General features: G+C 48.0%; 1 protein-coding gene across 36 annotated transcripts in view; it reads left to right on the top strand.

Annotated features, from left to right (window-relative positions):
- Ralgps1 (Ral GEF with PH domain and SH3 binding motif 1) overlaps window positions 1-24,047 on the top strand; it is a 236,831-nt gene that overhangs the window by 43,922 nt on the left and 168,862 nt on the right. For all 36 annotated transcript variants that reach the window (XM_087645656.1, XM_087645638.1, XM_087645637.1 and 33 more), the window contains 1 exon segment: window positions 6,630-6,680. In XM_087645656.1, the coding sequence (XP_087501782.1) occupies window positions 6,630-6,680 (51 nt within the window).

The following is a 24,047-nucleotide window of genomic DNA, read 5'->3' as shown; positions in this document are numbered from 1 at the left end:
TGTGCACGTGCACATGGCAGGAGCATGTGGATCCTCAGCATGTGTGTGTGTGTGTGTGTGTGTGTGTGTGTGTGCATATGACAGCAGTATTTGAATCCTCAGAGTGTGTGGCTGTTGTGTACATGACAGCAGCTGCAGCCCGCATTCTGGAAGGACACAACAGTCATTAGAACACAAATGCTTTAGTGGAGGAAACTTTTGTCAGAGTATGTGAAGAGATCAAATAACCTAAGTAGAATGACAGAAATGTCAGGAGGAAATCCAGCATTAGCAGGAATTAGTTGTCCCTGGCCAACCTTAACTTTTTCTATTTTTTTAAAAGTCAGGCACTTAATGTATAGTCCTGGTTTTCCTGTAACTCACTCTGTAGACCAGGCTTCGAAATCACCTGCCTCTCTCCCAAGTGCTGGAATTAAAGGTGTGAGCTACTCTGCCCATCTCCATTCACTACTTTTAATAGATGTATATGTAACATTCAGATGTTTGAAGAACCATGATTTTAAATCAAATCCATATTTCAAAATTTTGCTGCTATAGCCTTTGGTCCAATATCTAGCCACACTTGTGTGTGTGTCTCTGTTGTGTGTGTTGTCTCTGTCGTGGATGTGTCTCTGTTGTGTGTGTCTCTGTTGTGTGTGTCTCTGTTGTGTATGTGTTGTGGTTTGCCCTGAAGTTATCTGTATTTTGATGCTAATTCCACTGCCCCAAGGACTGCTGCCTAGTCTCCTACTCTGGAATCAGGTGACTTCACCAGAACCTTCTTCCCATTGAATTTGTAAAGTACAGGTGAGAGGCAGGTACAGGATAGAAGGAGGCCTGTCATTGGAGGAGAAGGAAGGATGGGCGGGAGATAAGTTTGAAGGAAGAGGAGGAGACGAGAGAGAAAGGAGAGACAGGAGGGAGAGGGGAGAGAAGCCGTGGCAGGACAAGATGGCAGGTGATGTTAAGATTCTGCTCTGTGTATTTACAGGTTGTTATTAATGTTCCTAAGGGATGGATGGTACCGGGTTTTGTATGTTTAAGTGGGCAATTATATCTTATCAACTGGATCTAAGATTATTGTGTTGTGTGTTCTTTTATGTGAGGGTTTGAGTGTAGGGAAGTGTGCGGCTGGGATGTGTTTCCGCCAAGATACCTAGCAGATATCTTGGGGCACCGCAGTGCGGACCTAGCAGGGGAAAAAGACAACTAAACCTTTTTTATTTTTATATTTTTACAACAACATGTATGTGTCTCTGTTGTGTTGTCACCTCGGTCTCTGTGAAAGTTCTGCATGACTGTGCTTCTCCTGCATCTCTCAGGGTCCTGTCAGTGATGCGATCATTCTCTCTCTAGGAGATAATGTGTAAACCTAGGACGTGACCCAAGGCTGAGGGGAGCGCACTGTTTAGCAGGATGGGAATAGTAGCAGCGTCATGCTCTGTGCGTCAGGTTGTGTTTCCTGAACTCAGTCGTTTTGCTCTGAATTTAATGTTAGGGAAGGGAGGGTCCTCATTGCTGTTAGTTGTAACTTCCATGGTCAAGACCGCCCATGGCTGTGTTCACCATGGTTCTAATTACAGCTTCAGTGGCTGTAGTTTGGGGTTTGTGTGACTGTGGTTCTGACCTCCTGTGTCTCCTATGGCTTGGGTTGTGGCTCCAGTAGCTCTGGTCATAGATCTTGTGGCTGTGGCTGTGACTGTGGCTGTGGCTCTGGCCATGACTACCATTGCTTCAGTGGTGACCTCCCTTGGCTCCTGTGAGCTCTTAACTCAGGGGTACTATCGGAATTGACTGCTTAGTGTTCTGTGAGTGCTAGAAGCATCTAATGGCAGCCATCAGTTGGGTTCAACTGTACAGTAAGTAGTACCCAGCAGCTTTTGTTTGCTTATTATGGTCATGAGACAGCTTTAGTGTGGTGCTGTTAGGAATCTGTATATTCATTAAAATTTTTTTCTTTTTGGCTAACCAGTTAGTTCCCATGTCATACCACTTTTTCTTGGGGGTGTGGGGGTGTACGGTGCTCTGATAGGTCCCATCCAGACTGTAACATTCATCCCAGCAGTAGTGTCATGTAGTGTGTGATTACTGGCTATTTCTCTTCAGAGCCTGGCTCAGTGTTGAGTGGCTCTGAGGATGAGACAAAGCACAGCAGGTGTGGCCAGTTGACCTGAGTTCTGATGAATGCTTCCTCTTCAGGTCCTCTACTGGGTGAATTGGTGCCTGGAAACAAGTGGGGAATGGCCCCTGGCCTCACCTTGCAGGCCCCTAGCTCCTTGGCTATAACTGCCAACTCTGGAGTCCTCACCACTGGGGAAGGATTGCTCAGCAGCAGCCTTTGAACAAGTTTGGTAGTAAAGGATTGTGGGGTTGGCGACTTGGTGAGCTTTTCTTGGGAATTTGTCTTATTAGAGGCTTGTCCTGGACTTTGCATCCATTCTAGTCAGAGTAGAGAGGTAGAACTGGATCAGGTCTCTGAAACACAGGTTCTCTGTGTTAGGAACTAACAGGCCCCATCTTGGGATCAGCTCTGTTAATATTTTTGTTGTTATTGTTTTGTTTTCTTCTTTGTGTGTACATGTGCACTTGGTGTGCATGGGTATAGAGGCCAGAGGTCAGTGCCGTAGGTGTCCTTCCCTATGGCTCTCCATCTTATGTTTTGAGACAGGGTCTCTCATTGGCCTGGGGCTCACACACTAGGCTAGTCTGCTGGCCAGGAGTCCTCGTCCCTGCCTCCCAGCACTGAGATTAAAAACACATACTGCCTGCCATGGCCAGCACTTTATGAGCATGCTGGGCATCCACACGTAGGTCCTTGTGCTTGAACAGCAATCGTTTTACCCATCAGCCTGTGTCCACATCCACTGATGTGCCTGAGGAGACCATCTGAGCACAGTTTCAGTCTGACAGCCTGAGCTGGCTTCAGGATGTGGAACAGACCATTCAAAGAGACATGGCTGGTATGTGGTCATTGCCTGGACATTCTGTAGTAGACCTGCAAGCAAATGGCTGGAGGAGAGAACATCTTATTTTCCCATCGGCCTGACTTGGGTCTTCTCCTGAGTGGTCATTGCACATACTCTGCTGGTCCTCACTCGACAAAAGCACAGGGGAGGTTTTCAATGTTCCCTAAGCTCTTGACTTCAAATCTCCTGTTTTCAAAGGGTCTTTCTGTTCCCTGTGTGGAACAATTGAGCCAAGTGTGGTAGCACATGGCTAATAATCCCGGTGCATATATAACAGAAAAGCTGGCAGTTGTCTGCACTGCCCAGGATGGAGCTCTGTGATCTGTGGGCCTACAGTACTCACTAGCCACTCTCCCTACATCATGAGGACTGACCTATCTTAGTTAGGGTTTTACCTCTGTGAACAGACACCATGACCAAGGCAACTCTTAGAAGGACAACATTTCGCTGGGGCTGGCTTACAGTTTCAGAGGCTCAGTCCATTATCATCAAGGCAGGAGCATGGCAGGATCCAGGCAGGCATGGTGCAGGAGGAGCTGAGAGTTCTACTCTTCATCTGAAGGCTGCTAAAAGACTGGCTTCCAGGTAGCTAGGATGAGGGTCTTAAGCCCACACCCACAGTGACACGCCTACTCCAACAAGGCCGCAACTTCTAATCCTGCCACTCCCTGGGCCGAGCATATACAAACCATCACAAGGGCCCAAGGTATGCAGATGCCACACAACCCTAGCCACCATGGGGAAAGCCCAGGAACTGGGATTCTGTCAGGTACCTCGTTGTTCTTGGTACCATTAGTGGCAGTGTTTCCCCTCTGTGTCTTGGGAGGGACAGGCTGCGCTGCTTACTGTCCTGTCCTGCTCATTTCCCTCCTGTTCGATTCTCAGGATGCTATGCTGTGGTCAGTTGTTCTGTGCTTTTCAGCAACCCAGTAACTTCAGAACACCTTTAAATTGTGCCAGGAACTGGCTATAGCTCTATGCATATGCCCTGCCTTTGGTCACAGCTAACATGTTGCTGTTTTTCTCCAGTGTTTTCTTGGTATAAGACTTTTTGGTGGCTCAGTATAACAGTCTCTGTTTCCTTCTCTCTAGAGCAACTTTGGCATGTGAATGTTCAGCCAAAACAGTTGGCCTTATGTCCAGGCGTTTGGGCTGTACATGCATGTGCTAGTACACGAGTCTTTCTGTGTATCTGCATTAGCTATATTTGTCATTACCCCCTCACTACATGCATGCACACACAATGTATTGTCACATCAGACATTCTGCATCTCTTATTTTGAATTTCTACCATGTGGACTGCAGGCTCTGAGTGGATTCCACTGGGTAGGTTGAGTAGACCAAGTGTCACAAAGGTCCATGGCCCTCTTCCCTGTCTCAGAGGCACCTGGCTCCCATATGGGTATGTCACGAAGTGACCTTGGCCCTGGTCCCCAAATGAGCATCTGCTTTTGATCCCAGCAGCCTGTGTGCTGTTGTGAGAGGACCCTGTCTTTGCTTTTCAGTTTGTGCAAGAGGCAGTAGAGATGGGGTGGCCATGCCACACTGCCTGCGAGTTCCTAGAGCTGCCTCATAGCTTCTGCTCTGATTTCACCGAGGGCCAGTGGTGAGAAGCAGCTCAGGGTCTCAGGCGTGTCCCTAGACACATCTACAGTAGTTCTCTGCCATGCAAGTCTGGAGGTAGAGACTTCAGAAGAGAAGTCAAATTTTGTTTAAATTTGAATAGTGGGGTTGGGGATTTAGCTCAGTGGTAGAGCGCTTGCCTAGCAATCGCAAGGCCCTGGGTTCGGTCCCCAGCTCTGAAAAATAGAAAAGAAAAAAAAATTTGAATAGTAGTGTCTCTATCTTGCAAATTTTAAAAATTGTATCTAGAAGTTTTTAAAATTAGAAAAATAATTCATAGTTGAAACAGAAACCCAAATAGCATAAATATCTCCAAACTAAAATGTTCCTCTTACTCCCTGCCTCACCTTCCAAACGACTCTGATCAGTTCTGCGGCGTAAGTTCATCATGTACTCAAAGGGAAGGGCATGGTCAGAGAGTTATAAGGAGGTATGTGGTAGGGTGGGCAGCACAGAAATCTATCCTGTCTCTCATCAGTAATAAAAAGTCACTCTGGGACTGGAGAGACGGCTCAGCCGTTAAGAGCACTGACTGCTCTTCCAGAGGTCCTGAGTTCAATTCCCAGTAACCACATGGTGGCTCACAACCATCTGTAATGGGATCCGAAGCCCTCTTCTGGTGTGTCTGAAGACAGCTACAGTGTGTTTATATATAATAAATAAATCTTTTTTAAAAAAGCAATTCTGAACATCGTAAGGTGACCTGAAACTGAAGGTGACTGAAGAATGCATTCGGGTGCTGGCATGACCAGCTATGCTTCAGGGCAGTGCTTCTCAACCTGTGGGTCACAGCCTGCATAAGGGTTGCACATCAGTTATCCTTCATGTAAGATACTTACGTTACAGATTACATCAGTAGCAAAGTTACGGTTATGATGTAGCAGCGAAAATAATTTTATGGTTGAGGTAACAGCATGAGGACTTCATTGAAGAGTCACAGCATTGGGAGGGTTGAAAACCATATGAGAGCAGTAATGGACTAACAGGGTTACGTCAAACACAGACTCGCCCAGCAAAGGAAAGCAGTCAGCAAGGTGAAGGAATGCCCCCAGGATGAGAGAAAACACTTGCAAACCATACATTCAGAAAACTCACTAGCAAAAAGCACAAATGAAACCAAAATAAACAGAGATGATGGGATTCACGACTGAGTAGTCACCTGGTGGGCTTGCCCAGAGAAGGCATGCAGAAGGCTATGGAATGTGGAAGGTTGCCCAGAAGTTACCAGAAAAAGGCAGCTCAAATCCAGGAGAGCTCATTAACTCCAGGAAATTGGCTGCTACCACAGAGTTGAGGGCGGCACCCACTGATGAAGATGCAGAGAAAAGAACACCTGTGTGTGCGGTGGCTGGGCATGCACGTTAGTGTAACTGTTACAGGAAACAGTGAAGTTGTTTCTCAGAAACCCAGAGAACTGCTCTGTGCTGCAGCAGCCCAGCACTGGCTGTATCTCCAAAGCCAGCCAGTCTATACTTCTATACTTCTGCATATAGAAGCCATGTCTGCAATGCTGAGACATAGAGACAAACGCAGCGGGTAAACCATACACACACACACACACACACACACACACACACACACACACACACACACACACACACAGAGTGGTTTATTATTCAACCATAAAAAAGAATGAAATCTTGTCATTTGAGACAACACAGGTAGAACCAGAAAGTATTCTGTTAGGTGAAGCAAGCCAGGCTCAGACATGTGCCACATGATCTCTCTTGTATGTTGCATATATGGAGAGGTGGCTTCTTGAAGTGAGGGAGTCTGGGAAGAGGGATGGGGTAGGGAGGGACTGATCCATGGAGAAAGAAGTCCCAGCCTGTGGTTGTGCAGAGGGTGAACTCTGGCTGCAGAGAGCTTGGAGGATTTTAAGTGTTTTATCATGAAGAAATGACGATAGCTCCAAGAAGACAGATATATCAAACCGATTTAAATGCTACCCATTGTACATGGTTGTTCAGCCGTCACGTGGTACCCCATGAATACTGAAGACTTCTGTTTTTCAAGTATCAGTTTGAAAGCCTCTAACCCAGTATCCCTATTCTCTTTTAGAGTCAGATCACATTGATGGACATCCCCGTGTTCAAAGCCATCCAGCCAGAGGTCTGTACCATTATGTAATGTCATTGGGGCTAGGGCTGGGGAGGGTGATCTGCTGAAGCATCGCAGATATGTGTGCCTGTTTTGAGCTGGGTTTTGGGTTCTGCTGAGAAAAGCCCATCTGGCCCAGTCTGTTCTGTGCAGCCTGCCTCCCTGTCCCAGGCAAATGAAGGCTGTTTGGTCTGGAACTTTCTCTGTGCTGATGTCACATCCTGGTGGCTGCCTTGCTTCTGTTTTTGAAACTAGTTGCCACAGCAAACCTCACATGTTTATATTAAAAGCATATGTGCATTTTTAGAAGTGATAAAGGGAAAGAGTCAATTTGGGTCTTCAGAAATGGAGAGGATGAATGACATCCTCTAGTTGGTAAAGAGCTTTAGTCATTTTACCCAGAGTTCCTTTTCTTTGCTAGCAAGTAACACAAATTCATTTCAGAAAGCAAGCAGAGACAAGAACCTTTCCACAGTGTCTCCACACACAGGAAGCTACTGGGTGTGAGTGTCCCTACCATTATCTTCTACTTCCTGTCTTCCTCTCTCTTCTGTCTGCATGTGTGACCTCAAGTGACCTCCCCAAAGGATCCACATTTACAGCTTCCCACACTGACAGCACAGTTCCTTCTCTAGCCCAGTTTAGTCACGTGGCCAGTGCACAATCATCTATGGCCAAGGGGTCAGGATGAGCAGACACTGCTGATGTGCCTGGCCTTGTGTGAGCTGCTGATATGGAGACAGCCTGGAGGGCCAGCAGTAGCAGTGTGGAGAGCGCATACAGTGATTGCAGCTTTCAGTGGAGCCAAAATGCTGCGGCCAACCACAGATTTCATACACTGACACTTAGCTATGCGTGCTTTTCATGGGGATGCCACCTTTTCCTGTTCATCCCAATGTGGAACTGTTCACTGTTTCTAGTTAACCGGTTTCTGCCTCTGGGAGCTTTGCTGGCTGCAGTCATATGATGGCTGCCTTCATTCTCAGCTGAGTTTCTCTCTAGATCTCTCTTTCTTTTTTTTCACTCAGTTTTTTGTGATGTGGTATTATGGTCTTAACATATCTCAGGCTACCCTTGAACTTCCTGTGTAGCCAAGGATGACCTTGAACCCCTGGCCACCCTGCGTTTGCCTCCTGAGTGCTGGGATTTCAGGTATGTGCTACCATTCCTGGCAGCTGATCTGGAGCCCTTCAGATGTCTGGGGCCTTCTTCTGCAGCCTGAATGTCAGGGTGATGACTTGGTCTGTCAGGTGGCCCTCACTGTCCTGGTATGACTGGGAGGCAGATCAGGGCAGCAGGGTGTCTACCACTCCATCGACTCATCAACAAGGGCTCTGGGGTACTGTCGCATGGAGGGAGCCTTGCCAGGTGACATCTTAAGGTTGTGCCCAGATATTAAAGTGCATGTGTTTTCCTTTAAAATTTTATCTTGGAGGTCTAAGTCTCAGTCACTAGGACAGCTGTCAAAGCATGGGGTTCCCATGCACCACTGGGCCTGATGAATCTGCACCTCTGGGTTGGTTGGGCCTGGAACCCAGTTGGTACGAAGGTGATGACTATCAGAGTGAAGAGCCAGAGCCAACTGCTGTGAGTTATTTAGTGCAGCCCAGGCTTGAACTGCTAGAGCCTATGACAAGCTACTCCCAAATGGAGGCCATTTTTTATTGTCAAACTATGGTTGGAAGGACCTGGGAGCTGCCCCCCTTTGCTGCTGCTGTTATTGTTAGCAGACTAAAAACTGAAATTTTTCCTTTTGTGGATGCCTGCTGTGTTGTGGTAAGACCATCCTGGAGTGGGAAGGGCATAAATAAGGCAGTTGTGTGATGTAGGTGAGACTTCCCAGGAAGCAGAGGCTAGTGTGTGAGAGGTGAATAGGCTGGACTGCTAGCAGGGGAGCAGCTCTGTGGACCAGGCCTTCCAGGCCCGGCTGTGTGTAGAATGAAAACAAATAGACGAAGTCCAATTGCCTGGACGCCCTTGCTGGAGGCTCCAGCCGCATGGCTAGAGTGGGCTCTCTGATGTGCTTTGAGTGAATGGTCTAGAGCCGAAGCTCAGAACCCCAGCAGCACACTCTAAAACCAATGGAAGTGGCTTTGTGAAACCTCAAGGCCATTCACGGCGTGCTCTCCTGGTCATTGATTCAGATTACTCTTGAGTTCAGCTCTATATAGATAAAAGGAATCATTGTGACTGCAGACTGTGCAGCCAGAACTTGACTGAGGCCCGTCTGTCTGCCTACTCCTGCAGGGCACGTGGCCTCTGCCTTTGCTGATGTAGATGTGAACATGGTTTCAGGGAGCCCATGTCCAGAAAGTAGTTGTTGAACCTTCTCTAGTAGAGCATTGCTGTCTGAGCTTCTGGGCGTTCCTTGGGAGGAGATATCAGCTGACTTTCCTTGTTGTCCATTGTGTCAGTAGCTGACCTCGTTCCCCATGCCTTCCTCCCATAGTTATTGTCATGTCATCTGCGGACATTGTCCTTAGGAGTGTGGAGCTGGAACATGGCCTAAGAAGGCTCAGCAGCTTTCTTGACCCTGAATTTCTCGAGGTCTTCCGTCTAGCTGCAGCTACGGAGAGATTCAGACATTGTTGGATGGTATCCAGGGGTCCTTCTAGAACAGTGTTCTAGGCAGTGAGATTTACACGTACACAGATGTGTCATGGAGACTTTGACGGAAGTAGGGGATAGGAGAGACCTGAAGCTCCATGCAGAACTCAGCCGTGTGTGTCTGAGTTTCTGGTGCTGCTAGGAAAGGAGTTCCCAGTAGTGAGTGGTGCTCAGAGCTCCACCCACTCAGGCCCTTGCCTCTGTGTCCCTGCCCTGCACATCTGATGCTCAGTGGCCCATCGCCTGTATGCGGGCTTGCGGATGTTGTGGGGTGATGTTGGGTGGTATGAAGTGAGTATGGATTCTGGGACAGGCATCTTGGGCGGGGGTTGCACTGGCTTCTTTCAACTACCTTCTGAGACACCTGTGTCCCTTACTTCCTTTGTGTGCTAAAGAAAGGAAGTGCTGTGATGTGCCACATCAGTTCTCTGTTGCTGGGTGACAAGCCACCGGGCAGACTGGGATCCAAGAGCTACTGGGATAGGTGGTCACGGTGCAGGGGCTTACCGGAGGTCTGGAGACCTACCTCCACCATGGTTTCCACCTGAGCACCTGGTAGGATAGTCCTGGCTGATGTCATATAGAAGCTTCCATAAAGCTACTCAAAGGCCCACATGGTATGTTAGTGCTCTTGTGCTGTGCTCTAGTGGCTATCTAAAGAAGCAAGATAGAGGCCATAATGGCTGTGGCCTGGCTTTAGAGTCCAGGCCTGCCCTTCCCACAGTATTCTACTCTACTCACACATCACCCCCGTTCAGTGAGGCAGATACACACGGTTGAACACTGGGAAGTGAGAATTACTAGGACAGCTTGGTGCTGCCTGTGAGAGTCTGTGTGATTCTAAGACTTTGGTCATTGGGATTTTGGTATTTCTCCTCTTCAGGTTTGTGTTTCCTCATTCATAGGCTGTGGATGGTGAACATCACCCGTGGAAACTCATTTAAACATGGGAAGTGTATGAAGAATACATGGTACAGAGGCCAGGGTTCATGCTGGGCATTGTGGTCAAAGACTACCTGTGCAATGTCATTTAACTCTCAGCTTCCCATGGGCTAAGTCTACTTACAGACAGTGGTGTGAGTGCAGGAGCTAATTGTCCAGTGATGGGAGCTGGGTTTATACCCTTGCAGCTGGCATTGTTGTATGCATGTGTGCGTGTATATGCATATGCCTGTGCATGCATGCATGTATGATGTGTATGTATGTGAATGTATGTATGTGTTTATGCATGTATGCATGCATGTGTGTGTATGCATGTATATGTATGTGTGTGTATGTACGCATGTATGAGTGTGTGTATATATACATACATGTGTATATGTGTGTATGCATGTATGCATGTATGTATGTGTATATGACAGTGATGATGATGACAGCGATGATGGTTTGTGTGTGTGTTTGTTCTTGGTAAGCAGTCCCTTGTGATGAGTTTGTGGGTTTATACTTCCCGTATGTTTCTATCAGTTTTGCTTACATTCCTTTGCTGCATAAGTGTCCTGTCCTTGGCTGACCGGTGATGTCAGCATTGGCCCTGAAACCTTTTAACATGACTGCACTGGTATTGACTGCTTCATGCTTTTTTGGCCCAATAAGGTGCTTAGCGTCGTGTCAGGCCTTGCCGGGGCTGTGGGTCTCTTTGGTGAGATGCTGTTGGATGCCAATGCGTGCGATTTAGATGCTGACTCTGGGATGCCATTGTGTAGTGTAGCTGTTCCCTCAGGGCCTCTGCCAGGCCTTGGCGTAGGCGCCACTTCTGCCTGGGTTTTGTTTGTGATCATGAGCACGAGCAGTTGTACGGATGCTGACTGAGGTGGCAAGAGGCTTGGCAACCTTCCACTAGCTTCCTCTAGGCCCCTTGACACTTCCACTCTCCACAGACATACCAGCTCCCGCCTCACTCAGTCTCACTAGGCACCAGTGAGGACAGCTGCAGATGACCTGCACTGAGCCAAAGGACCCCCACCCACCAGCTAAGCCATGCCACTCTGCAGACCCCGGAACATGACCCCAGCAGTTCCTTGGTTCTTCTGGTCCAGTCTGAGAATGAAGAATGGTGGCATAATCCCCTCCGGGCTGAGTGCATTCCTTACATGTCATTGTCCTGTCCTAGAGGCTGATTCCGTCTTCCTACCTCTCATCTGACCTAATCCTGATGTTTCTTAATGATCTTGATTTTCTTGTACTTTATTTGACAATGGCAGGTTTTTTTTTTTAAGATTTATTCATTTATTATATATAAGTACACTGTAGCTGTCTTCAGATACACCAGAAGAGGGCATCGGATCTCTTTTACAGATGGTTGTGAGCCACCATGTGGTTGCTGGGAATTGAACTCATGACCTCTGGAAGAGCAGTCGGGTGCTCTTAACCACTGAGCCATCTCTCCAGCCCCCGACAATGGCAGTTTTTCATTCTGAACAATACTAGTTACTTTTCCTGCATTGTCCTGGCGCGCGCACACACACACACACACACACACACACACACACACACACACACACACACACGAATGTGCATGTACACAGGGTGGAGGGAGCTGGGTGCTTTAAAATAACAATGCCATTATTACCACTAGCCAGAGGAGTGCCCGTTCAGGTTTCCCACTTCATGATTCTGTTTGTAGCATTTCCTTCCTTTCAGTTGTCTCTCCCTCTTCCTCTTCCTCTTCCTCTTCCTCTTCCTCTTCCTCCTCCTCCTCTTCCTCCTCCTCCTCCTCCTCCTCACACATCTCTGAGGGCCTTCCTTCTTTTCTTTACCTCTAAAGTCTTCAGAAGAAAGTGGCCACAGGCAGCTGGTTCTGGAGATCCCGTACTCCAGGGGCCCTGGTGTAATCCCAGTGCCTGGAGCAGCAGCTACTCAGGGGATCTGCCCTAACTGAATGGAGAAAGACCAGTACCCAGTGAGGGGAAGCATCTTGGCACTGTGTTTTCTGACTGGCTTAGGCCATCTCAGGAGCAGTGTCTCCTGGCTGCTCAGTGGCCACCTTCCCCAAAGAAGGGTTCTGTCTGATAAGCTCAGCCTTTAGGAGATTTGAATTTAAATGGCTCCCATTACTGGGGCTGCAGGGTAGCATTGTAACTTGTGCTCTTCTCTGTTGGGGTAACCATAAGGCCTCACCCTAGGACTCGGGAATTGGCAGAGTGTAAGGAATGTGGAAGTCACAAGCATAGTGTTGGTCCCTGCTAACTCTTAATAAGTAACCAGTTTATAAAGAGTTGGTAACTTAACGTACATGTAATTTTGTAGCATAACTGCTTAGTTAGGGTGCTGTTGCCACCCGGATGAACTGGGGAGCAGACTCTGGTTGGATTCCTGCCTGCTAGGGATTGGGCGATGCTACACCATGAAGGGGTCTGTCTGAGGGGTTCTGGTGGCTGCAGCCTGCTTAGCCTGGCCTGTTTCGGCGTAGCATTTTGTGTCTACAGTATTATTCCCTACCAAGTCTATCACACTTACATCCCAGCCCACAGAACTGAGGCTTCCACAGTTCCTCAGAAGCACCAAGCGACAGCACGGAGGATCTCTGCTCTCCCTATCAGAGTTGAGCAACTGCTTAGTAACCATATATAACATCTGTTAGAACTGTGGTGGGCATGGTTGCTCTCATCCCTGCTAAGATGCTGGACCACTGCTTACTCTTGTTATGTCTGTTTCCTTGTGCATGATATGGGGGATGTGATTTTGTTTTGTTTTGTTTTTAACTTACAGCAGGTACACAGGCACTTAGTGTGTGGTCACTGCTGCTGCTGAGTCTGGGCTGGCTCTGTATATTGTGGATGGAGGTCTTCAGTGCAGGATTATCCAGCAGAGCCTGTGCAGGAGCAGCACCCTGGAGGACACAGCACTTGGATAGCAGAGTGGTGGAGCCTTGAGGATGGTTAGGGGCTTCTGCAGGGTTGTAGATCTGGAGAGTGGGAAGTCTGGTGAGGGGCCGCTCTCCAGCTGCTGTGAGGGAAAGCAGAGAACAGCACCAGGGCCTGGAAGGGAATGGATACAGATCCTGGAGTAGGATGACCCTAGGACAGCTCAGGATTCAGCAGTGTTTGCCTTGGGGAGAGGGTAAAAGGACAGAGGATCAGGTAGCATGGATGACTCCAGAGAATGAAGAAGTAGAAATGCGGGTGGGGAAACGCAGTTTTGTAATTGGACAAGCTCTGGTAACTGCATGTGGGGTGATGGCTGCACTGTGGAAGAAACCACAACCAGAAAAAAGTTTGAGTTTGTCCTGTAAAAAAGGAGGGTGACACCCAGAGTGTACAGCCATCTTCCCTGGGTGCCAGGCATTAGGCCAGCCAGGCAGGGAGGTCTGAATAGAGGCTCACCATTTTCCTGCTTCACTGTCTGTGGCCTTGGAGAGGACTGCCTCTGAATAGTGAAGAGGTGGGGCCTTGAGAACCAAATGTTTGAGGCAAAGGGGCGTTGTCTAAAGAATGATTTCAACTTCCCCTCCTGTGGAGCTGGAGACCTGACTGCCATCTGTGGGACACTGGCTGGACTGCAGGAGCTCAGGGCTCAGTGTAGGCCCACAGTTCCCCAGCAGGGATGCGCTGGACTCAGGAAGACACTGCTGTATGGGTCAGGAGCTGACCCTCTGGCCTATTGTCTGGCTGTGCTGCCTGCTCTGAAGACATGGACATTCCGGAGAGCCGAGATCAGTGTTGGATGTGGGACAAACCCTGCGTGTCCTTGATTCTCTTTGGCCCTGGGAGAAGGGGGAGAGCTGCCAGCAGGCAGTCGCCTGTGGTGAAGAGCTAGGTTTCACTGACATCATTGAAACCCCTTTCTCAGGTCAAGTTCTGGGCAGTGTGCACAGACCATCCCCCTCTACATTACCCGGGGAAGCTGCAGCCACTTCTCCTTTCATGGATGGCAGAGCCCTCATCAGCCCTGGCTCCCATTTTTCCTTTGGAGCCAGAGACATGTTTCTCTGGCCATCTTCCTGGCCTGCCTAGAGCCTTCCCTCCTTCCTCTTCCTGCTCAGGAGACAGGCCCTAGTCCCTCAGCATTCCATGGACTCTGTAATAGCTAGCCTACCACTCCATCACTCCCTCATGTTCCCTCCCACTTCCCTTTCCTGCGGGCCTCCCCTTTTACCTGGAGTGTCCTGATGCCTCAGGAGATGGGGTGCAGTTAGAGTTTCAGGGTTCTATGGCTTCCTTTAACCCACTCCTTGTTAGACACCTTTGCCTACTAGTATTCATTTAACTAGTCTGCTGCTCCAAGTCTGCCTCCTTCCTGATTGTAACCTCAGGATGTGGCTCATGCAGGGCTCTTCCCCATCTCCTGGGACCTAGAGTGGTGCCCAGTGCTGTTTGCTGACTGTATTTAGGGTGAGACTACTGTAATGAGTCCCCCTCCTGCCCTTTGTCCGTGCAGTACTGTCCCCCTCTGTTCAAACTGTAGAATGAGGTGGCAGGGTAGCCACTTGTCCTCCAGGGAGATGACTCTGAGCACAGGGCTCATCAGAGGGGGCGCCAACAAGCACCAAGGGCCTGTCTTCTGCTGTTGCTCTGTTTACACTTGTGATTTGTTCTTTGGTCTTCAGTGATTGTCCCGTCTAGTGACTTTTGTCACACTGGAAACACAGTAGAAAGGGTTCTCCTCAGCTGAGGCATGGTGGAGACAGAAGTCAGGTCTGGCTCTAGACCTGGCCAGCAGCACATGAGAATGAATGCACTTTGGGACTTTGAGACTCATTTTTTTCTCTTTTTCTTGAGCATGGGTATGGCATGAGTACTGGTTAGAAACCACATTTCCTTTTAAGTGAGTTAATAACCCAACACTGAACAGCAGCCCCTCACAACCCTGAACCCGGGCCTCACAACCCAGAGCCTGGGCCTCACAACCCAGAACCCAGGCCTCACACTGAGCAGCCGATTTTCTGCCCACGGATTGGCTCCTGCTGCTGATAGAGACAGCAGGGAGGGAGTCTCTGTCTGGGCTCTGACTTCAGGAGGAGCAGCTTGATTTCAGGCAGCCCTGCTGGTGAGATCTGCTGGAGGAATCCAGCTCTGCTGGTCTCTAGCTGTGCCTTTTCCTCTTGCTGTCTTCATTTCCTTATCTGTAAAGTAGCTGTGAGGGGCCTTTAAGGTGGCACAGAGAGTAAGGTCTTTTGCTGCACCAGGTGACAAGTTTGATCCCCAGAACCCACATAAAGGTGATGAAGAGAACCAGCTCCATGGAACTGTCCTCTGACCTTCATGAGTATGCTGTGGTACATGCTTTCCCTCACATCTCTCTCTCTCTCTCTCACACGCACGCACGCACACGCACACACATACACACATACCACATACACACACCACACATACACCATACATGCACACACACCACACACACACACATACACCACACATACACATACACACACATACATACACCACATATACACATACACCACACACACACACACCACACACACATACACACACCACACATGCACACACACACCACACACACATACACACACCACACATGCACACACACACCACATACACACACATACATACACCACACATACACATACACCACACACACACACACAACACACACACCACACATACACACATGCATATACACACCACACACACAGTGGTGGGGAGCGACAATGCAAGAGGAGAGGTGGTAAACTGTGTCCAGTAGTATGATGGGTACAGGTGATGGTGTAGACAGAGGACCTACAAGACATTTCTTCATTCTCAGGAGACAAGGATAGAATGAGAAAATGGTAGACGCGGTCAGCACTCGACCCACTGTCTGGATGAGAGGGATATCCTAAAGCATGTCTGGCAGTGTGACCAAACACTTAAGCACCCAGAGGAGAAGAATGCAGTTTAAGCCACCTGGTCCCTCGAGTCTGCATTTTTCTGCCTGTAGAATGGGATGCTGACATGGCGAATTCAAAAGGTTGGACTTGAGACTGAATGACATCATTTTTCAGTTTTCAAAGCCATGAGTTGAGTTTGATCACAGTGTGTGCCCAGGAAACCACCCCTTGTAGCCCACTTCCCCTCTTTATTCACTAACTTTTATCCTTAAAATTTTACTGTTTGAATTTTTGGCTATTCTAGTTTTTTGCATTTCTATGTGAATTTTAGAAATATTTGTTATATTTTGCAGCAAACACCTCCTAGGATTTTGAATCCGTAGATGGATCTGGAAAGAATCAGCATCCTAATAACGTTGAGTCACTTGGACCACGAACATTTTATGTTCTAGTTTCATCTCTTCCTGGAACAAATACCATGATCAACAGGAACTCGGGAGGAAAGGGTTTTCTTCAGCTCACAGGTCACTGACCATTCTTGAGGGAAGTCAGTGCAGGAACCTGAAGCAGAAATCATGGATGAATGCTGCTTGCTGCCTTGCTTACAGGCTCGTGCTTAGCTAGCTTTTTAATACAGTTCAGGACCACTCGCCTAGGGATGATGCCGCCCATAGTGTCTTGGATTGATTACATCAGTCAGTAGTTGAGACACTTCCTGGCAAGGCCCGCAGAACACTCTGGGTTATGATTACCAACATAAATGGAAGATGTAAGCAAATGGAGACACATGGTGCCTTGGCTAGCTTTAATTGTCAGTTTCTTAGAATCTAGAGACTCACGATAGGAAGATTCCGTTTGAGAAATTGCCTAGTTGGACTGACTTAAAAAATGTTAAACCAACCTTGTATTTCTTGGTAAGTCCTGCTTGAGCATGGTATAGAATTCTTGTAATAGGTTGTTATATTTATGTTATTAAGCCTTTTTTTTAATGTTTTTGTATCTGTTCATGATAAGGTATATTGGTATTTTTATATTTATATAAGAATATATAGATTTTTGAAGTATTATTGTTCAGTTTTGGTAACAGTATAATATTTAATTTTTTATTTTAATTATTGGGGTGTGTGTGTGTCTAAGGTGTGTATAAGTGAAGATGCACACATGCTATGGCATGCATGTGGAAATCAGAAGGTAACTTTTGGGAGTCAGTTCTCTCCTTGTACTGTAGGTTCTAGGACTTGAACCTAGGTCATCAGGCTTGTCCAGCAAATGCTTTAACCCATAGAGCTACCTTACTGTGACAATATAATGTTGATCTCCTTCTCAGCAGAAGCTGGGATGAAAGAATCTGTACAAACCATTGTGACTTCTCCTAAAACGTTTTACAGATTTCACTCCACTTGGGCATAAGTTTTCTTTGTGCAAAGTTCATTAACTTTTCCTTAAAACAAAAAATTTTATTTTTGTGTATATGAGTACACTGTAGTTGTCTTCGGACACACCAGAAGAGGGCATCAGATCCCATTACAGATGGTTGTGAGCCACCATGTGGTTGCTGGGATTTGAACTCAGGACCTCTGGAAGAGCAGTCAGTGTTCTTAACCACTGAGCCATATCTCCAGCCCAACTTTTCCTTTTAAATAGAATTTATTTTTAAGAAGCTGAGGCTGTAATCCTGTAGAGACTTGATGCCCCAGGGAGGGGGACACCCTCTCAGAGGCAAAGGGGAGGGTAGATGGGGGGAAGAACTCTGTAAGGGGGACTTGAATGGGAGCAACATTTGGGATGTAAATAAATAAAATAAATAATAGTAATAATAAAAGAAGCTGGAGCTGGAGAGATGGCTCAGCTGTAAGGAGCATGGCTGCTCTTCCAGAGGTCCTGAGTTCAAGTCTTAGCAACCACATGGCAATTTACAACCATCTATAACTACTGTACTAGGGGGCATAATGTCCTCTTCTGGCTTCTGAGGGTACTGCATGCATGTGTCATACACATAAAATCTTTTAAGTTTCCAGTTCACAGCAAAGCTAAGGAAAAGGTGTATGCAGTTCCCACCTGGCCCCCACCCCCAGCTGTTGCAGTGTATGAGTTAGGATTGGTGAACAGTCCTGATACAATAGTGTCGCTGCGATAAAGGTGTGACAGTACACACACACGTGAGTCACAGAGAACACTTGGAGTGCCCCGAAACTCCTCCACACCCTCCACTCCAGCCTCTCTCTCTCTTGCACTAACGGATCTCTTTACGGTGGCAGAGTTTTGCCTCTTCAGGACATCTTTTAACCCAAGTAATCAGGCCTCCGTCTCCTGGTTGCTCTGTAAACTCAGTGATAGCAGTGCCCATTCCCTTCTTAGTGCTTAGTCCTCTCTGTCTGGCTGTACCGTGGCTTCTCCCTCACGTCTTGTTACAGCCCAGTCTGGACAGTTGTGAGGAAAGACCTTAGGAATCTTCATCTGCAGGCTTTGCTGTGCTCTTGAGTTTTTTAACTCCTTTGGACAAATGCCCTGGAGGGTGATTGCTGCATTGTTCTAGAAAGGGTTTTAAAAGACACAAAAATATTTTAAAGGACTTATTTATTTTTATTTTATGCAATTAGTGTGTGGTGTACAGGTGTGCGTGCATAATCACATGTGTACAGGTGTCCCCAGGGGCCAGAAGAGGGCATTGGATCCCCTGGAACTGGGGTGACAGGTGTTGCTGGCTGCTCTGTGGGTCCTCTGCCAGAGTGGTCAGAGCCCTTAACTGAGGGTCTCTAAACCTTGTCTGGGGGGCCTTTAGCAGAGGATTGGCCCTCAGGTACCTTCATTATGAGCTTTGCTCAGCCTCTCCTCTGCAGTGCTGTGCCTGTTTCCATTCCTGTTGGCAGCATGTCAGCTGTTTGTGTCTTTGCCAGAGATCCATCTTGTCAAAGGATAAAGCAGCAAACAGAAAGACGTTCTCCTGATGAACTTCACCTCTCTGTTGTCTCTGACTGGCTGCTCTGTTGCCCATGATCTCCTCAGGTCGCTGTCACTGTTGGAGTTAATGGGATCCAGTTTTCAGTCACTGAGACAGTAGCTTTGGGATAGAGTCTTTATTTTCAATATGCTCTTCTGAGGAAAAGTCGCTGTTTTTCCTCAGTTGATACCAGCTTATGGTCCTACTCCCAAAGGGTTCAGGATCGTACAAGATGTTGCCATGTGCCTGCAAGATGACAGCTTCTTTGTCCTCCGTGTCACAGTGACTAGAATCTCTCCCATTTGAAAACAATTTATGAAGGCAGGTCCTGTCCTTAAATTTCTGTTCACATTGATCCTGGGTCGGTTGGAAGTATAGTAGCTCAAGTTACCTCTGGTGGTACCCATCCCCAAATGCTCAGTGATAGAATTCTTTCCCTTGGTCACATGGCAATGGCACAGAGCAGGGACTACCAGCCTCTCTCAGACTTCTAAGAGGAAATAGGACCTTATTTTGTGACTAAGGAACTTAGCTTGGAAAGGCCAGTGTCATAGTTTAATTTCTGATGCCGGGACAAACATTATGAGCAATGCAAAATAAGGAAGAAATGGTTTATTCCTGTTTATACTCCAGGTCACAGGCCATTAGTGAGAGAGGTCAGGGCAGGAGCTAAAGCAGGACCTTAGAGCCACTGCTTGCTGGCTCGCTCACAGGCTCGTGCTCAGTTGATAGAGTTGTAGTCCTCTACAGACATGCCCATGAGCCAGTTTAATTTTCATAATTTTTTATTCAAAGGCTTTCCTCTGAGATGACTTTGACAGTTAAGACTAACTGGGCTCTGGAGGCTGGAGAGAGGGCTCAGTGGTTAAGAGCACTGGCTGCTTCTCCTGAGGACCTGGGTTTAGTTCCCAACACCAACACAGTTCACAACTGTCTGTAACTGGATCCAAGAGATCCAGCATCGTCTTTTAGCCATCATGGACACCAGGCACAGGTGCAGGTCAAACATATATATATAAAATAAAAACATAAAGTAAAAACTAGCCAGGAAGGTTGGAAATGCCTTTTTTTAAAAGGAGTTTTTAAATTTAAATTTAAATTTTTTAAATTAACACATAAAATTAAAAACTTCCATATGGAACTTCATGCATATTTTACTTTGGTTGACCTTCCCCTGTCCCCAGTGTGTGCTGACCTTCAGACTTGCTTATTGCTACAACAGAAGTTGCTTTGACAGCTAAGAGCTGCAGAGTGGCTTGGGGGTGAGGCAGAGCAGGGCGGCTCCTAGTGGATGGAGGAGCTTCAAGCAGTTCCTGCGTCAACCTCGGCCTCTGTGGAATAGCTTTGTGTTCTCTGGTATTCTGAGGCAGGTCAGGAGGAAGTGGGCTGTGAACAGCTGACGGCAGACCCCAGGCCTGAGTTTAGGAAGGCCAGGGCTTGCTTTCCAGTTCTCAGCAAGCTCCCCCAGGGAGCTCCTATCACAAAAACTGACTGTGCTCTGTGTCACACAGTGGTGTGGACCCTGCAGGCCCCTCCTGGAAGACAGACCCGTTGGTGTTAGGCAGCCAGGTGGACTCCACTGACAGGCACATAGGCCTCACCTAAGGTTTTCTGAAACAGCCGCTGGGTGCTTTGTCCTGTGCTCTGCTCCCTGGTGAGCCTTGTCCCATGTCTTAGTCACTGTTCTCTTGCTGTGAAGAGACACCATGGCAACTCTTTGTTGTTCTTTCTTTCTTTTTTTTGGAGCTGAGGACTGAACCCAGGGCATTGCGCTTTCTAGGCAAGTGCTCTACCACTGAGCTAAATCCCCAACACCACCATGGCAACTCTTATGAAGGAAAACATTTAATTAGGGACTTGCTTATAGTTTTCAAGGATTAGTCCGTGATGATCATATTGGGAAGCATGGCAGCAGATAAAGGAGGCACGGCAGGCACAGTTGAGATCTACATCCCAGTCTGAAGGCAGGCAGAGAGAGAGGGGTCAGGAAGGAGAGATGAGAGATGGAGACAGAGATACAGAGAGAGAGACACAGAGACATAGACTGGATCTGGCTTGGCCTTTTGAAACCTCAAAGCCCACCCCAGTGACATAACTCCTCCCACAAGGCCATGGCCACACCTCCTGATCCTTGTAATCTTTTCAAACAGTTTCACTCCCTCGTGCCTAAGCATTCAAGGATATGAGCCTATGGGGGACAGTCTTACTCAAACCACCACATCCTGCTTTCCCAACTCTGTTGGCCTCTCCTCTGCCTTGGAGCACCTGATTTTCCTCTCTGGTAGCAGCTCAGATTCCCCCATGCCCATTATCCAGGTTGTGTCCTCTAACCCTGAGGGAACTCAGGAAACAAGACCACCCTTCCTGGATGGTTATGGGTGTCTATAATTCCTTGACGGTGGGGTCCAATTCTAATATTTTTACTATAATGATCACATCTTCCTCTGACCTGCTGGCTGACATGTTGGGAGCATGGCTCCTCATTAGGCTTCCCAGCCTTGGAACCTGGGCCTTATGACCTTGCTGCTATGCAGTCATGGACAGTTTGTATCAGATCCTCTTCCCCGTGCTCTCTTCTTCTTTAAAGCTGCCACCACCACTTCAAAACCTGGGAACATTTCCTCATTGTGCTTCTGGGATGGGAAACTGCCTAAAATCCTTCCTCTTCTTCCCATCCATGGCGATTAATTAGCTCACAGCCCTGTCTTTGTTGATGTTTAACTGCAGGGAAACCAAGCTGTGCACCCAGAATATCACGAGAATCTACAGAACCTTAGCACTGGAAGCCGTGTCTCCAGGCTGGGCAGTGTCTTTCTTTTTCCTCCACCTAGATTTCACATTCTTCCACCCAGAGCTAGTGATTACCCAGTGCTGTGTGGTATGTGTTATTTAGAGTGGCCGCTCCCCATGCTGTGATGGGATCCAGGTGAGGGGCAGATTCCAGAGAAGAGCTAGCTAGCCCCAGGACCCACAGGGAGGATCCCCTGAGCCTAATAGACCATCTACATTTTGGAGACATCTGGCCTTGAGACCTAGTCTGTTTCACACAGTGCTTTTTACTTTCCTTACCGGGAGGGTTCTGCATAGGGCTGGGAAGGTGGCTCAGGGCTGCTGTGAGAACCTGTGGGGGAGCTCGCTGCTGAGTGAGACCCCTGCAGATTAGCAGCCTCCCAGTCACCCTAGTTACTAACAAAGCCTTTGGTTTTATGGGGCTTAGTTAGCCTGGGGACACTTGGCTGTCGGGAAGTGACCTTTCCCAAGCTCCTTGGGATTAGGAGAGACCCTCGTGTGGGATCCCCTGCTTTTTGAGACTGCCTGTGAATGCTGGCTCTAGGCGGTGAGAGCAGCCTCTGTAGGCTGGGTTCCGGGCTGCCTACACTGGCCCATCTGGATTCTGCCAAGTATCTGTTGGACTCCTTGGAAGTGGAAAGAGACCCTTTCTACTGGGTGGCCATGACAGCTCTGTGAGGATAGGGAGGGTATGACCTGGAGGCTCAGGACAGTCATCAGCAGTACAGGCAGGGAACAGTCTTCTTGTGGACTTGAGAAGTCCATAGGTGTGGAGACAATGTTTATGCTTCACAGAGCAACTGTGTTTCAATCCTTTGTTTAGATCTGGCTAACACATAAAAAGTCATTTTGGTAGTTTCTGAATAAATTTGTACCTGGACTCAATTTGGGACAACAAAGTTCACTCCCCCTTTTAACCACAAGATGCTTAAAGAACAAATACTTCCTGATGGGCTTTGCTTGCCGGTTTTCAGGCCAAATGTCAGATGACACAAGTGGGTTTGTGTGGAGGGGAAGGCTGTTCTCTTTCCCCACCCCACAGCCTACTTCTGTACCGGGTCCTGGCAGTGCCTGCTGCCTGTACATTCTTGGGGTTGCCTCACTGGCCCGTCAGCATGGGCAGGAAGCAGCCAGATGATTTTATGATCTATAAAAGCAAGCACCAGACATGCTTCGAAATTCATTAGTGTTTGCTTGTCATTAAAGATAGCCTGTGTTTGCCTTCTGACTAGACAGCTGCTGGCAGGGTCCAACTTGAGGGCATGCAGAGCTCCAAAGCCCTGGCATGTCTGCAAGTGCAGTTTCAAGCAAAGCTTCAGTTTATGGCTGGAAATAGCTTTTCTGCTCCCGAGCATAGGTGCTGTGGAAAGTGTGGCTTCCTGGATCTGACTCATAGGACAGGCTATGGCCTTTTGCTTAAGTTTTTCCCCTCTGCGTAACACACTTGAAGGGAGGTTATACCTGGTTCTCCACATGCAGCAGTGTTTGAACCATTTTGCCCCTGCTCAGAGCACAGTTGTTTTGGACCCACAACACTTGGGACCCACACAGGCTATGGTCGTCACGTCACCATGACCCCAAGGTGTCCGTGGGACCTGTGAGAATCTCTGGGTCAGCTGTCTATCAGATGTAGGAATAAGACAGAGAGGCTTTACCAGTCTTGGCATTAGATTTGCTGAGGTCAGGCCTTCAGCAAGTTGAAGTCTGAGTAGCATCTGGAGGAAGCCAGTGTGCACGTATCCAGATGTCTGGGGTCTTAGAGTGGCCTTAGAGATTGGGGTGCAATCACTAACTTTCTATGTTGGCTTAGGCATTCCTCGGGCAGGTGGGGTAGTGAGTCTCATGCTTAACATTTATTTGGTTTCTCATGTGAACAAGACACAGAGCACGTGTCAGGCTCTCTGCCTGGTATTCTAGGGTCCAGGATTGGTCAGGGAATCCGTGCTCTAAGGGGAATGTTAAGAAATTTACCTTTATGTCTACAGAGGCCGTGTTAAGGAAGACAAGTTGAAGGCCATCTGGGAGAGGAGCCAGTCAGTATTCCTAGCTGGGGCAATTGGCAGGGCATCCTTGAGGGGTCCCATTTGTCTGTAGCCTAGAGAACTGTTGTAATGTAGAAAAACAGAAAGAAGGGGTGTCCTGGATAAATGGGGCAGCTGAACACAGACAGGTAAGGCAAGGAGAGGAAAGGTCAGAGGCGATGGGTGGATCGGGCAAGGTTTGAAACCCAACTGGTGGGGGAGACTCACTGGGAGTGGCTGGCTCACTGGGAGTG

Source organism: Rattus norvegicus, chromosome 3 (assembly GCF_021556685.1).
Source record: "Rattus norvegicus strain SHRSP/BbbUtx chromosome 3, alternate assembly SHRSP_T2T, whole genome shotgun sequence".
NCBI lineage: Eukaryota > Metazoa > Chordata > Mammalia > Rodentia > Muridae > Rattus > Rattus norvegicus.
Note: the sequence above shows the minus strand (reverse complement) of the source record. Positions and strands in the feature narration are given on the sequence as shown.